Genomic DNA, 14,994 nt, shown 5'->3' on the forward strand with positions numbered 1-14,994 from the left:
GTACTGCTATCATCAGGTATGGTCAAATCAGAGATCGTCCCTACAACTCCCTCACAACCAAGGCTGTAGCTCAACCTACTCAGTCTTCCCATTCCCTAGGAATCCTCAACTACCACAGGGAAATTTCCCCTTTTATGGTGATAAAGCAAATCCTCCCTCTTGAGAAGTAAAGTGGCTTGGTTTGCTTTAGGGACTACCCCTTTCCAACTATTCCCAGAACCTGTTAAAATTATATTATCCTCACATTTATTAAGTTATTCCCCACTTGATGGATTTTTAGTCCATAGCTACAAAAATAGTTCTGATTTTATACATAGATCCATTGCCTGACAGAAGTCTCACTGAGTCAAAGGAAACATAATTTAACTGACCTGCAGTATAAATTGTTTCCAAAATAGTCGAACCAATTTACAATTTTAATAGTGCACCGAGTGTAGCTATATCCCATGTTGCCTCCAACAATTCCTATTTTTTTCTTTTTAGTATCTTTGCTCAATTAGTGAATGTCTTAATTTGAATTTGATTAGTACCTTGGAGCTTCTTTTTTCATGTGGTTGACATGTATATAGCCCTTATTTATAACAGTCTAAAATACCCATATTAGATACAGAAAATTTTGCTAGGTTTTTAAAATGGTTTTACTTTTAATTCTAAATAGTTATGCAGAAAATTCCTAAAATTATAATAAAAATTTTGTCTTATGAAAAATTATTGACTTATTATTATGACAAATATGATCTATTATTTAGGAGAATTTTCCTCATCATCACAATTTATTAAAAGTAAATATTACCCTTTGGATATCTATATGGAGTCCATTTTGGCACATGGTGAAAAGTGTTGGTCCAAGTCTAACTTCTGCCAGACTGCTTTTTAATTTGACATTTGGATACACCAAAATCTCTCCATTTTCACCAAAAAATACAAAAAACAAAAACCAAAAAATACTCCCAACCCATATCTCCCAAACAACCCACAAAACTCAAACCATTCATACACACATGCAAGAAAGTTTCAAATTATTTACATTATATTTTATTTCAGAGAAAAAGTGCAATTAATAAAAAATATTTTAGCAGTACTTTCCCATTTAATATCACATTTAAGTCAGAAACTGTTAGCTAGTCAATTTTTAATATTCTTTGAAAAAAGTTGTTTCAATGATGACTTCTGTGGGCTTTCTTCCTCCTCGTTTAGTTAAGCCACTTTTGCATCATGAACTCAAAAGAATTCAATGTTAGTCTAAGAAAATATAAGGAGGAAAGTAAACTTGCTACTGCAAAAGCATAACACATTCCCAAGTCCACAAAGGTTTATCTGTAGATTGCCTACAACAGTTTCTTTTCTGTGCAGTTGACAATATATTTCCACAACTTTATTTGTAATTCAGGACATTTAAGACTTATCTGTTGCATTTATCAAATATATATATATATATACACATACATATATTTCTTGTTAATGTAAAATTAAACTATCTTAGAAAAATGAGTTCAAGTGATAGGCACAAAAATACTATAGGGAGAGCCCCTGAACTGTTTTAAATCTTTGTGACTAGGCTTAGCCAGTCATTGTTCTGCTAAGTGCATATTGGTGGAAAAGTATATCCATCAACAGAGGTAGAACATGTTATAAAACAGATGGAATTACTATGGAATCAATAGTCCCTTGAAATCTTCACACCCAACCTATACTTATATGATTTGAAGCTCATGCATTATAGAAGAGAAACAGAAGAATGAGAAATTAAATACTTCAAGCTGATGAATGGCAAACACATCCTAGGAGCAAAAAAAACCAAAAAACAAAACTTTAAAACAATAAATTGCTTAAGTATGTCACTAGAAAAACAGGTATATGTAATTGAAAAGGACAGTGAGATGCAACAGCAGAGTTTTAACAAAAATTATGAAATGTCAATAGCACAATTAGTGCTACTAAGGCCACTAACAAGATGCAAATAATCCAAATACAATTGTCAAAGCCATTACTATTCTGACCCCTCCAAAAGCCAGTTCTCCACCCATGGCAGATTTCTTTAGGCAAATTTACAGATTAAATTTATCCCACTTAATCACACAGGGATGAGATTTATATTTTCTACCTGACAAATTTAGGGAAAAAAGTCCTTATGATTTGCCAAATCATAAATTGATAGATACAAGTTGCTATCTCTGTCCAATTAAGCCTGAAAAATTCATCACAAGAACCATCCCAAGTCAATAGTTTTTATGAACCTAATAAATACTTGTTCTAAATATATCATACAGAGTTTCCAAAGTTACCCTCATTCCATTAACACTGTATTATGTTGGATCCTTCTTGAATGAAATATGTAACATCAAATCTTCAGACAAGTGAAGTGATTCCATAAGTGCCAAAACAATTTCAGCCATTTTTGACATAAAACATTCTAATGCATATCTCACTCCCTGGACTCTAAAATATCAAGCCTGAATATGGCCTTTAAAAAAATGTTTTCTGTTCACATGATGACTCTGAAATTAGCCTATCAAGTCATAGGCTTTCTACTAATAAGATGTATAGGGGATGTTATGATGCCAGACTGCGTTATATGGTTTATTCAGCCATTATCTCTCTTCCCTGCACCTGATCTGTGGTGTAAGCAAACCCTTGCCCAATTCTAAATTAACTGTTGTAAAATCAATAAACAATATGGCCTACAATCATGATAACCATAATCTAAAGGTAACCAAAGGCCTCTTATGCAATTAGGGTACATACTTTTTTTCTTCTGGCAACCTATGATTAATAGTGGAGTCGATTGCAAATACAGAAATCTCATCATCATTAATTAAAGGGTGATCATTCTATTAGCAATTTGTACATTTCTAGGAAACAAGCAGGGGACCTTTGAATGTACTTCATTGCATGGTGGGGAAGCTGCTGGTGGGGAAGTAGTGACATTTCTCACAAAGAAAAAAACTCACAAATTTACATTCTACTTTAAAGTCATAATTTGTCTTTCTGATTTTAGACCTACCCATGATGCCTTGACCGAACAACCTATTTTTACTTCATTTTGTTATTGGCTTTTTTAAAAGTCCCACAAACCTTAACTCTAATTTGGTAAATCTTTACAGAAAAATGCGTTTAGCTTAGTAGTTTATAAACAGCATATAATCAAGAACATTAGATCCAGAAAGGATTTTTTAAAATATTATTCAGATGAAGGTGATTAAGAAATGTTTTAGATATAGCTTAGAAAAGATAACAGGTTACTTTTTCAAAGCATATTTATTGCTATGTGAATGGCACAGTTAAAGATTATTTCTACCTTGCTTTCCTTAAATCAAAGAGAGGAAGGTATAAATGTCTCCAAAACCTAATCAAAATACAAAAATTTCCCTTTAGGATTAATAATTGAAAATAATATATAAAATGTCCCTTTCTTCAGATTAGCACTTAGTGGGAAATTAAAAGCTACTGTAGAAAATCTACTTTCCCCAGGATTATCTGGCCTATCTGGAAATTTAACATTTGCTTTCTTATAGCTAGATTTTATTTTATTTTAATACTAGATCTACCTGTGATTTTAAAAGTATAAGGAATTCTAATGAAGAATCTCCTACTTAAGTTGTCAGGCAAATCTTTAAAAATCTTGCTTAGAATAATGCAAAAGTTAAACTGCTTGCCTTGGGATCACAAAGTTATTAAAGCATCAGAGACACAAATAGAAAGGTTTTAAGGAAGCATGCTCTGTGTACAACTTTTGCTGCAAAATCGTATCCTTCAGATAGCACTAACCATGTGCTTTTCCTAAGGAATTTTTTCCCCTGACATTTGAAAACTCTCTGAAAATTTTAAATCAGTTGAGAGGGATTTTTTTTTACCCCGGCAGCTTTGGGATGTAAACTTCTAATGCAACTAAGTCCTAAGGGCAGGTTTAACTAATAAGTTAAATACTTCACAGCTTAAAAGATTTTTATAGATCAAAACCAAAAATTCCTAAGTTTTATTACTTAAAAGTTCTATTCTTGACATTTCAACTCTCTCCAGATTTTTTCAGGCTCATTCTAAAATTCAATAATCAAATGAGTCTGATGCTCAGTATGAAAAGGATGAATCATAATTTATCTACTCTACAAAGTGCAAAATAGCTTCAGCAGGTTAGAGACTACATCCTTATGCCCCCTCCTCCCCAAAAGCTTATGGAAACCCTAGTAAGCCAAAAACAATCATAACCAACAACTACCAACATTTTTTAAAAGATGAGTTTATGGTTTCCTGAGATACATGATCAAATACTATCACAATCAAAACTAATTCTCAAGTCCAAGGGAAAACTAACTGAGCTCCTTCTAAATGATTTAGATAATTGACCAAATTAGAGACGATGTGGAGAACAAGAGAAATTAATACCTCTAATAAACTTGTATTATATCTCCATTTGTATTATATTTCCATTTGTATTTATCTTTTCTAATCCTAAATCATTTATCTAGATTCTTGATCCTCCTCCACCTACCTCCCTCATCTGATAATCTATAGAAATAGGAAGAGTGACTGAATATTTATTTTTAATGCCTAAGTAGAACACTTAATTTCTTAATCTCTACATGGAAAATAATCCATTGCCAAAGACTCAAACTTAAGATGTTTTTATTCAGATTTAAAGCCTCCCTCCCCGCCTTTTTCCAACACTTACTCAATGGTTCTTCCCTACAAATGAAACCAATTTTTGCTCTACTATTTGTGACTAGGATCAGGTTATTAACTCGAAGGAACCCAAACATTATTGATAAATGATAATAAGATTATAATTTTAAAAAGTCCAAAAACTACAGGAAAGCCTCATTGAAAATTGTTTTACAATGGTGCAGATAGAAGTAAACTTCAGCCCACTCTAGCAAAACAAAGAATAAATCATATTTAGAATGAAAAAGATGGTGAAGGGGGGATGCTTACACTATGCCTTTTTTGAAAAAAAAGACAAGTTCTAATTAATCCTCCCTCCCTCCACAAGGTCATTAACCTTTGAAATCATCCTTACTAGCCTAGGTCAATCAAAAGGTTGTTGACGTTATTGAACCAACATATCTATAAAGGATTCACATTTCAGTCTTTCTTGCTGATTTTGTTCAGGCTTTTACCAGAATCTAAAATGATGTTTACCTGTAGCATGTAGATTAAAGCATGTAGATTAAAGTGATTGAAAAAAATTATATCTAAACAAGGGAATAGTGAATAAAATTCTCAGAATTGCTGTGCAAAACTTAAAAGCACAAAAAACCTCACCATATATTTTAAAATCCGAAACACAAATGTGAGAAATTATCTGTAACTTTATATAGGTTGAGTGTCCATTCATGTAGTATTTTAATGTTGTTTTGGTTGTTTTCTGTGAATATGATGACGTTTAAAAAAAAATACGATGCATGTCTGAAAAGCCAATAGTTTTGTTTTTCCTGCCATTCTACATCTTATTCTTAATCCAAGGGAAAACAGTGATCTAATTTCATCTTTTTTACTTTTCTTTAGATTATTTACTATTCTTAACTTTTTTTGGGGAAAAAAGGTTCTTAGGCAAGAAACATGTAAATCATTTGAGAATGATTAGATGTTAATCTTAAATCATAAACTAATTATTTAAAATCCTCAGCTAACCCTAATCTGACTTTCTTCAAATTGCAATACACTGAATTACTTAAGTATTTCCTGCAAAAAAACAAAATCAAAGATAACACAATGAACCCATTCTCATTAAGATAGTGGGCTTGAGATATCTTTCTCTAAATGGTGGGGATAAGTCTTATTGATCTGTTCACATTCTGTTTCCCTTAGCACATACTTTTAAGAAAGATGACATTTCTCACCCTGTGGCTAATAGAACCTAATAGGTCCAGAGAAAAATTTAACTGATTATACTGGTATCACTAGCACCATGTTGTATGAAATTAGCTAAATAATCACAACCTATTTAAGAAGGCTTTTTGTACTGAAGACAAGGTTGTGCTAAAGAATTAAAAAAAAAAAAAAAAGTAGAATTCAAATGTTCTTTAAAAAGTCTTGCAAGTAAAACTAAATGTACAGGATGGAATGGGACACCAGGCATTACTAATGATGATATTATTTGCCACAATTTAATTTTGTTCAAAATTTCTCAAGCCATAAAAGGAAAACACTGTCAAGTGTGGGACCCCCAAAAGAATCAAACCCCTGTGTTTTTCACTAGTTAAATTAAGCTAAAACTATCTAAACAAAAATGTACTTTCAGAAAGCATCAATAAAACTGGCAAACTTTCAAGTGGTCTTCCTTTGATTGGATCCTTTTACATATGTACAAAACATAAATGGAACTGAAAACGAAAATCATTTAACATCTCACTAATTTTATGATCTGCTATCTTTTGGATAACATGTACTCATCTTCTCAGCTAAGATTTCATCGACCAATTACAGCACTCACTGTTGTAGGACTTTGTAGGGTATTTTATGTACAAATAAAGTGATCTCATGAAGACCCTCCATACTGATAATACAGTACATAATATATACAAAGTGGATTTCTACAATATAAAATCAAAAACTCTTACCCAAAAGGTCTTTATGAGAAGGGCAATCCATGCAATTAATCAGTGGAAGTTTATAAATTAAAAACCAACATCTACAATCTATACATAATATACAAATGGTTATGCACTTAACTATTGTGTATGTCCCACAGGAACAAATTCTCATGGGAAAATACTGCTGCATTTTCATTTGCTGAACAAATGAAAAGAGCACAAGAAATGTTACAGAAAATCTGTTAAACATAATGATGGCAAAATGATAGTTATGGTTATTATTATTGTTTTTGCATTTCATCTTTCATGAGACTTGTCCATAACATTATGTAAAAGCATGTTTAACTTCACTGAAGAAAAAAAAAAAAAAAACCCAAACAAAACAAACAGAAAAGCCCCAACAAACCACCTTGATTCTGTTCCATCTCGTTTGAGATGCCTCATCAAAAAAGACTTCTTTGCTCTCAGGCACAACAAATCCAAGCAGGAAATGGAATATCAAAACCAGTAATAGCTCAGCAAGGAATTTGACTTTCAAATAAAACATTTTCAATTTCACTTACTTAAAATGTCACTTTACATAAAGTATTGAAGAAATAAAAATGTTTTCCATTTAGGAACATTTGATTTCAGTCTTTCCTCATGTTTTAGTAAAAATCTTGCTTGAAATCCTTGAAAGATGATGCATAGCAGCAAATGAGCAAATACTTCACATGGAAAAAAAAGCAATCCCACAAAATTTTAAAAATTGAATGTACATCATGATATATTTCTCATGGTTAAAAAGATCTACCCTGCAAATATTCAGTCTCTAAGTTCTAAAATTATGTTCAAGGAATGTTTTAGAGTGGCCATCCTTAGTTAACAAAAACTGTGATATTAAAGAACTTTTATGTTAAAATAAGGAATTCCTAAGTAGAACTTTCATGGGGTGGTGACCTCCACCGAGACTGTAGATTTTTCATTATGCAGTTAGTCATGCTACCCAGTTTTTCTTGCATTTCAAAAAGTTGACTTCCTGAATAATTATGCAGGTCTTCTGAATTTAGCTGAAGAGCAAGAGCACTGATCTGGGCCACAAGATTTCTGGTCTGCTGACCATCTGAAACTGGCTCAATTAAATCTATGAGAAAAAAAAAACCAGAATAATTCATTTTGCATCCCAATTAAGCAAAGAATCATATCATTTACTGAGTATTTAATGAACCTTAAAATCTTAAAAACTAGCTTTCTCTATTACTAGTAAGACTTCCAAACCAAAAGAAAAGATTCAAAAATTTACAAATACAACTTTAGTTATATAAAATTTAGGACAGCAACAAATTAATCAAAGGAGTACCAAACAAGTTCACAATTTTTTGATAAATCCAATCATGTTTTACATTTGCCCTCTAAAATGGTTATTTTACAAATCACCTCAAAAGGCACACAAATCGGTGCCATTTGAAAATACTGTTATCATTACTTCAGTTATGCTCTATTTCATGCTTTACCCTCCATCAAGAATAAAGACACAACAGTACTGCATTTGACAACATCAATCTCTAGTATTTGGTTGGAGGTGCAGAGGTGATGATTAAAAAAAAAAAGTCAAGCTTTAAATTACAATGGCACATAAATGAGGAGAAATATACCTGAAGCAAATGTTTCTTCATCAGGAGAAATGGGTTTACTTTCCATTCCATTTAATGATTTCTCTGAAACCTCAATAAGAGTAATTTCTTCTAGTCCTCGAGATTTTATCTTGATAGACATACATATGTACATAAGAAATTTTTAAAAAATTAAATATAACTTTTAAAAATAAGAAATTGAAATAAAATATGAAAGGTATTTTTCAACTTAAATTTTCTTAGATAAAAAAGCAACTTGTATAACAGCAGTAAAGCACAGGTTCAAAGGTACATTGAGGGAGCAGGTATATACATATAAGCCAAGGGCTATGAAGCAGAACTCTAATGACCAACAATCCTGAAAGACCACACAAAACTCTCAATGCGATGGCCAGATACACACACACACTCTATATTAAAAAAAACCCAAAAAAACAAACATACCCAAACCCCCCAAAAAACAAATGTTCAAGATACACAGAGATAAACCTTTACGGACATGTCCAGTATGGAAATTTGGTTTGCTTGACAATGCATGTATCTTGGATTGGGTAGTATTTAGATGGGAAGGGAGAAAAACTGATTTAACATCTTAAAAGAAAAGCTTTGGAAAAAAAAAAAAAAAAGCTTTGAAAGTGTCATGACTTTGCTTGCCATCTAGGGGAGGGAGTGGGGAGAAAGAGGAGAAAATATGAAACATAAGGCTGGCTCTGCCAGGGTCAGGGTCAATGTTGTCAAATTATCTGTGCATGTTTTGAAAATAAAAAGCTTTTAAAATTGAGGGAAAAAAAAAAAAAAAGAAAGTGTCCTGACTGTAATATGACCAGAGTACTGATGAGACATATATCCACAGTTAAAATTTCCAATAGCTTATCAAGATCAAGAATGAAAAAAAAAAACAAAACAAAACAAAAAAAAAAAAAACAACCCTCCCTCCCAACAGATTGATTTTGCTTGACTATGATTACTTGCTATAAAGACCCTTCCCTACCCGCCACTGGTAGGGAAAATAAGCAAAAATGTTATTGTCTCTCCTCCCCCCAAGAAATTATTGAAGCATTCTAAAAAAAGGCAAAGAAAACAGGCACAATTATTACAAATGTATTTTCTAAATTTAAGTCTTATTTAAATTTGAATTCTCTTACGATGAGCTTTCTTAAGCATTATTATATAATGATCAGTAAAGTTTAAAAACAAATAAACTTATTTTTACCTGCTGTTCATGATATACTCTGAGAGCCTTCTTAACATTGGAAACTTTTGGAGAACGGATAGGGAGAGTTTTTATTTCAGTTGCTGACAGAGTGCTCAGATCACCAATTGTCTTAATATTCTTTGCTCTAATGAGCTGCCCCAGGCCTCTTGCCCTGAACAATAGAAAATCAGAAAGAGAAAGTCAACTATAAAATGCAATTTTACATTACATTTTTATTTTTCATCTCAACATTATCCAAAATGCTTTTCCCATTTTAGTTCACTCATAACTCTAAATCAGTTTTTCTTTACATTATTACAACTTATTTTAATCCACTGACATGAAAACAATTTTTCCTATTCAAGTGGCAAACTGTGTCATGTATTTTTTTTTTCTTCTAAACCACTATCCACTGTCCCTTGCAGCTATCAAAACAATACTTTTGTCTCATTCAGGAATTTTTGGGGTGGGGTGAGGTGGGGAAAACATTACTACAAGGAATAATAAAATGTTAACTCTAGGATTCATAAAACATAACTTAACAAAAACTCTGGATCTTGTGAATTTGGTGTGTATTTTTCCCTGAACACAGATGAGATGCTACAGATGTGAGTTCAAGCAAATAATCAAAGCAGAATTATTTTTCAACTTAAGTTTTTCACTGTAGTCAAATATTTCAAATTTTTTACAAAAGATGCAAGACTTCCTAACAAATAAAAGGTCCCAAGTGAATATTAAACTATTCACTATCTTTGGTATGCTCAAGAGGATATAATACTTATGAAATGAGTAGTTGAGCAGTTTTGGGGGGGATTTGTTTTTTGAAATCAACATCAGAATGAGTCAGATTCTTTCCCTATGTCCCAATCTTCCTTTGCAAAAATAAAAGTGGTGAGGACAATACTTTTCCTCCCTCAATCACGTCCTAGAATCACACACACACACACACACAAGAAGCAGCAGCAGCAGCATCCTTAGCCCAATACAGAGACCTGATTTTTCCTTTTTAAGAATAAAGCTAAAACCCATCTTCCTGAATTCAAATGTGGCCTCATATACCTATACCTCCTTGCAGTCTGACCCTGGGCAAATTACTTTAAATCCCGTCTGCCTCAGTTTCCTAATTTGTAAACATAAGCTACAGAAAGAGAAGGCAAAATACTCCATTATCTTTTTAAAAAAAAACTACAAATGGGGTCATTAAGAGGTGGATCCAATTAACAAAATGAACACAATCTCCAAACAGTCTATACAGAAAGAATTAGGTTTTTGTTTTTCTAATGATTTACATTGACCTGTGAGTCCATGTTATCTGGTTTTAATTTTGAATCTATATTAACTTTACCATTGGTGATTTTGATTACACCACTCACCACATGTTTGAAGTAATCTGAGGTAAAATAATGTCAACCGGTGCTCCACAGTTCACCAAAGCTGGGTAAATACTTTCATTAGAACACTGAGGGGATTCTTTGGTCATTTCAGCAATCTGAACAATCAGATAAATTGTTAAATAAGGATTACATCACTGAAAAGGAATACATAAAGTTACATGAAAACTAAAGAAGTCTTACTAAACACTTCTTTGAGCTCTTAAATTTAGGGCTACGTGATCCTGGGGACAGAAATCCTTTGGTTGGAGTGGTATTATGCTAGATAGAAAAAAAGGAGAAAAAACTCACTCAGAACCCTAAATAACTATAACATTCAATTTGTAAAGTTTAAAATAGGTATTTTACAAAATGTTCAGTGCCTTTATAAAAAATTAGATATCATTTAATCCATTTAGAATAGTTCAATATCATTTTTTAAAATCTTACCATATTTTGAAAAAACAAAAAACATTGTAAGTCAAAAGATAGCTCCCTTATAAGTACAATTATATTATGCCCAAAGAAAGAATACTTTGATATATTTTTAGATACTAATGGCTTACCTTGGATTGTGTAGTAGGAGAACTTTTAAGACTTTTAGCTGTTGAAGAATTACTTGAAGAATGAGAAGAATGTGATCTAACAACTGGGCTTCTTCTATCAATATCATCTGCCAATCCTTCCTGGTAAATTGGATCTGCAAATGAAACTCGTCGAACCTAAAATAAATAGTTATCTAATGAAATCCATTCTAATTAACCTTATAATGTTAACTTTTAACTCCCCTCCCCCCAACCTCTTCTCCCATGGTCAATGACTAGTTTATTTCATCAATACCTAAATGTCAATTTACAAGCTAGCAGTTACTTCCATGACTGCTACTGATGAATATCATATGGTTAATAAATAGTATAATATTCATACTACATTGAGAAGCATACTGAATCCAAACATTATTTCACATTTAAGTTACTGGGTCCATGACTGGCCGTTTTCCATAAACCTCTGAAATCAAACTATCTGGTGATGATAAAATCAGAAACTAGAGATCAAACCATACAAAGAACTTCCTACAACATATTTCATTCTTTCTTTTAAAGATGACAGCTGTTCACCATTAAGTATGAAACTCCAGCAAGTGGCTTTACTTGCTCAAGTTTTTATTTGAATGAAGTACAAAAATAGTAATGAAATGTATCTGTACATTAAAAAACTGTGATACTTACCTACCAACTGAAATTAAAGTTTCCTATTTTATATTAGAGTCTACAAATCCCTACTTTCAGGATCCTCCATTACCCTTATAGCTGATTATCCATACTATTCCCAGCCTCAGCAAAGATTGTAGGCACAAAGGACACTTTGAACAAAATCTCAAATGTTAAAAGTTCCTCTAGTAAGATTATAAACTCTGAAATATGCCTAATATCCAGTCATACCTATTTCTACTTATGCTAAAATTTTCACCATGGTTTTTCCTGTTGGCTTTTCGGTTTCTTCATCTGCAAATTCTTCCCAACTGCTCATTTGTGTCCTATTTCTTCTCTCAAGAAGTCATTAAATTTGTCCTTTGTATTATCTTTTATTCACCTTACTCTGTAAATTTGTGTATTTGTATAGACAGGTAACAACGATTCTTATTTTTGATTGCTTTTTTGAATTTTGTCTTGCATTTCTGTTAATTATTCTTATATTAATTTTGTCTGTGTTAGTTTAGCAATAAATAGGTAGTTTTGATTAGTTTTACAATCCTCAAGGCAAAAAGACCCAGTTCCCACGTGTTAATCTTTCAAGCATCATCTACACATTCAAATATCAAAGTGCTTTACAACAAATGAATTAGAAAAGTAGTTGGTCAGAGGGACACCTAACTTACTTCCTATATTAGTAGTAAGCTAGTCTCTTATTTCAGTCTTCTAGTAGGGTTATTGTCTGAATAATTTGGGGTTCAGCGAATTTGGATGGAAAATTCAACCCTTTCATTTTATAGATGAAGAAATGAAGGTCCTGAGGAGTTGTCACTTGTCCAAGGTATAAAAAAAAATTCCAATAGTTATAGTGTCAAAAGTCAATCAAGCATTTTAATACGTAACTACCATATACCAGATGCTTTCCCTCTTGGGAAAAAATATGCATATATTTAAATATGTAACAAAAAAACTTTCCCCACCTTTTTTGGGGCAGAGAAAAAAAGTCAAGAAAGCATCTATGTGCAATGTAACACTAGAGATAAGCTTTGAAAAACGAGCTTTTGAGAGAAGTGAGGAAGGAGTATAACTTGTAGGCAAAAGAAACACCATGTTAAAAAGTAGAGGCCAGATGGTTGGATCATATAATTAGCTTTGTAAAGTAGGTATTGAGCTTTAAAGTGACATGATGTGACTTGCAATAGTATAAATTTAGGTGTGGCATAATTTCTGCCATTGAAGCTTTGTCAAGGGAAACAGGGTAATAAAAATACCCAAACAGGTAATTATAACACATGATAAACATAGTTAAAGTGCTACAAACCTGACTGTTACAAGGAGTCAAAGATGTTAAAGGGGTCCCCTAAACTTGCCTTTTTGAACTGCCATATTTTCTGGAAACACTGAACCCAGAGCATAAGTTGGTCCATTAGTCTGCAACACAATCCTCAATAAACTGAAGATGAAGAGAACAATCAGCAGAACCCAACAGAATAATACAAGCATGGCTCAAAATTTAAGAAGGAACCTTTCAGATTTATGATTAGAGAATTCTAAAGCAAGCAAGGAAAATAAAGGAGATAAAAAATGAGACAATTCTAAGAAAATAAAATTGTAATTTTTATACAAAATCAACATAACTGAAACCAGGGAAATTCTTGATTATGGAAAAATTTTTACATTAAAAAGTCTGTTATCTAAGATAGAGAAAATTGAAACAAGTAATAAGCAATGTCTAAAAAGGAATAAAACACTTTTAAAAAATTGCATAGAAGAGGACATAGATGCAGAAGGAATCACAGGTAAGTAGGACATTTATAAAAGTAATGTGCTTTTTCTTCATTCATCAATTGATAAATGGTCAAAAGATATGAATAGGTAATTTTCAGACGAAGAAATTAAAGCCATTTCTTAAATCACATGAAAAAAATGCTCGCTCTAAATCATTAATGATTAGAAATATAAATGAAAACAACTCTGAGGTACCACTACACCTCTCAGATAAGCTAAGATGATAGGAAAAGATAATGATAAATTTTGGAGGGGATGTGGGAAAACTGGGACACTAATGCATTGTTGGTGGGGTTGTGAAATGATCCAGTCATTCTGGAGAGCAATTTGTAACTATGCTCAAAGAGCTATCAAACTGTGATTTTGATCCAGCAGTCTCACTACTGGGTTTTTTACCCAAAGAGAAAATTAAGGGAGAGGGAGCCCCATGTGCAAAAACGTTTGTAGCAACTCTGTTCACAGTACCAAGGAACTGGAGATTTGTTTTAGTTATTTAGTTATAGTACATGAAGTTAATAATATATTCTTCTGTAAGAAATGATGAGCAGGCTGATTTCAGAAAAGCATGGAAAGACCTATATGAACTGGTATGAGTGAAGTGAGCAGAACCACAAGAAAACTGTATACAGTAACAAGATTATATGATAATCAACTGTGGTGGACTTGGCTCTTCTCAATAATGTTTAGTAATTCAAGGCAATTCCAATAAATTTGTGATGGAAAGAGCCATCCATATGCAGAAAGATTACTATAAAGACAATGTGGATCACAACATAGCATTTTCACCTTTTGGGTTGTTTTTCCCCCCTTTTCTCTTGTTCCTCCTCCCTCCCCTTTTGATGCGATTTTTCTTGCACAACATGACAAATGCTGTGAAAAAAGATTTGGGTGTCAAGAGTACATGCAAGTACAACTAATTGGTAGCATTGTTATAAATGCCAAGTAAAAAAATTAATCTGCACTAAAAATGTATAGTTTGCTTCACAATGATACTGTATGAGGATGTATTCTGATGGAAGTAGATATCTTCAACAAAGAGAAGATTTAATTCAGTTCCAGTTGATCAATGATGAACAGAAGCAGCTACACCCAAAGAAAGAACACCAGGAAATGAGTGTAAACTGTTTGCATTTTTGTTTTTCTTCCCAGGTTATTTTTTACCTTCTGAATGCAATTCTTCCTGTGCCACAAGAGAACTGTACAGTTCTGCACACATATATTGTATCTAGGATATACTATAACATATTTAACATGTATAAGACTGCCTGCCATCTAGGGAGGGGGAGGAGGGAAGGGAAAAAAGTT

General features: G+C 32.5%; 1 protein-coding gene across 1 annotated transcript in view; it reads right to left on the reverse strand.

Annotated features, from left to right (window-relative positions):
- Window positions 1–1,028: 1,028 nt before the first annotated feature.
- Window positions 1,029–14,994, reverse strand: part of RIF1 (replication timing regulatory factor 1) — a 57,760-nt gene continuing 43,794 nt past the window's right edge. The window contains exons 33-38 of the mRNA XM_031961357.1: window positions 11,275–11,430; window positions 10,913–10,990; window positions 10,712–10,827; window positions 9,357–9,510; window positions 8,165–8,273; window positions 1,029–7,653 (exon numbers count right to left, since the gene is read on the reverse strand). Coding sequence (XP_031817217.1) covers window positions 7,442–7,653; window positions 8,165–8,273; window positions 9,357–9,510; window positions 10,712–10,827; window positions 10,913–10,990; window positions 11,275–11,430 — 825 coding nt within the window. The 3' untranslated portion in view covers window positions 1,029–7,441. The remainder of the gene's footprint in view (window positions 7,654–8,164; window positions 8,274–9,356; window positions 9,511–10,711; window positions 10,828–10,912; window positions 10,991–11,274; window positions 11,431–14,994) is intronic.

This window comes from Sarcophilus harrisii, chromosome 3, assembly GCF_902635505.1.
Source record: "Sarcophilus harrisii chromosome 3, mSarHar1.11, whole genome shotgun sequence".
NCBI classification, from domain to species: domain Eukaryota; kingdom Metazoa; phylum Chordata; class Mammalia; order Dasyuromorphia; family Dasyuridae; genus Sarcophilus; species Sarcophilus harrisii.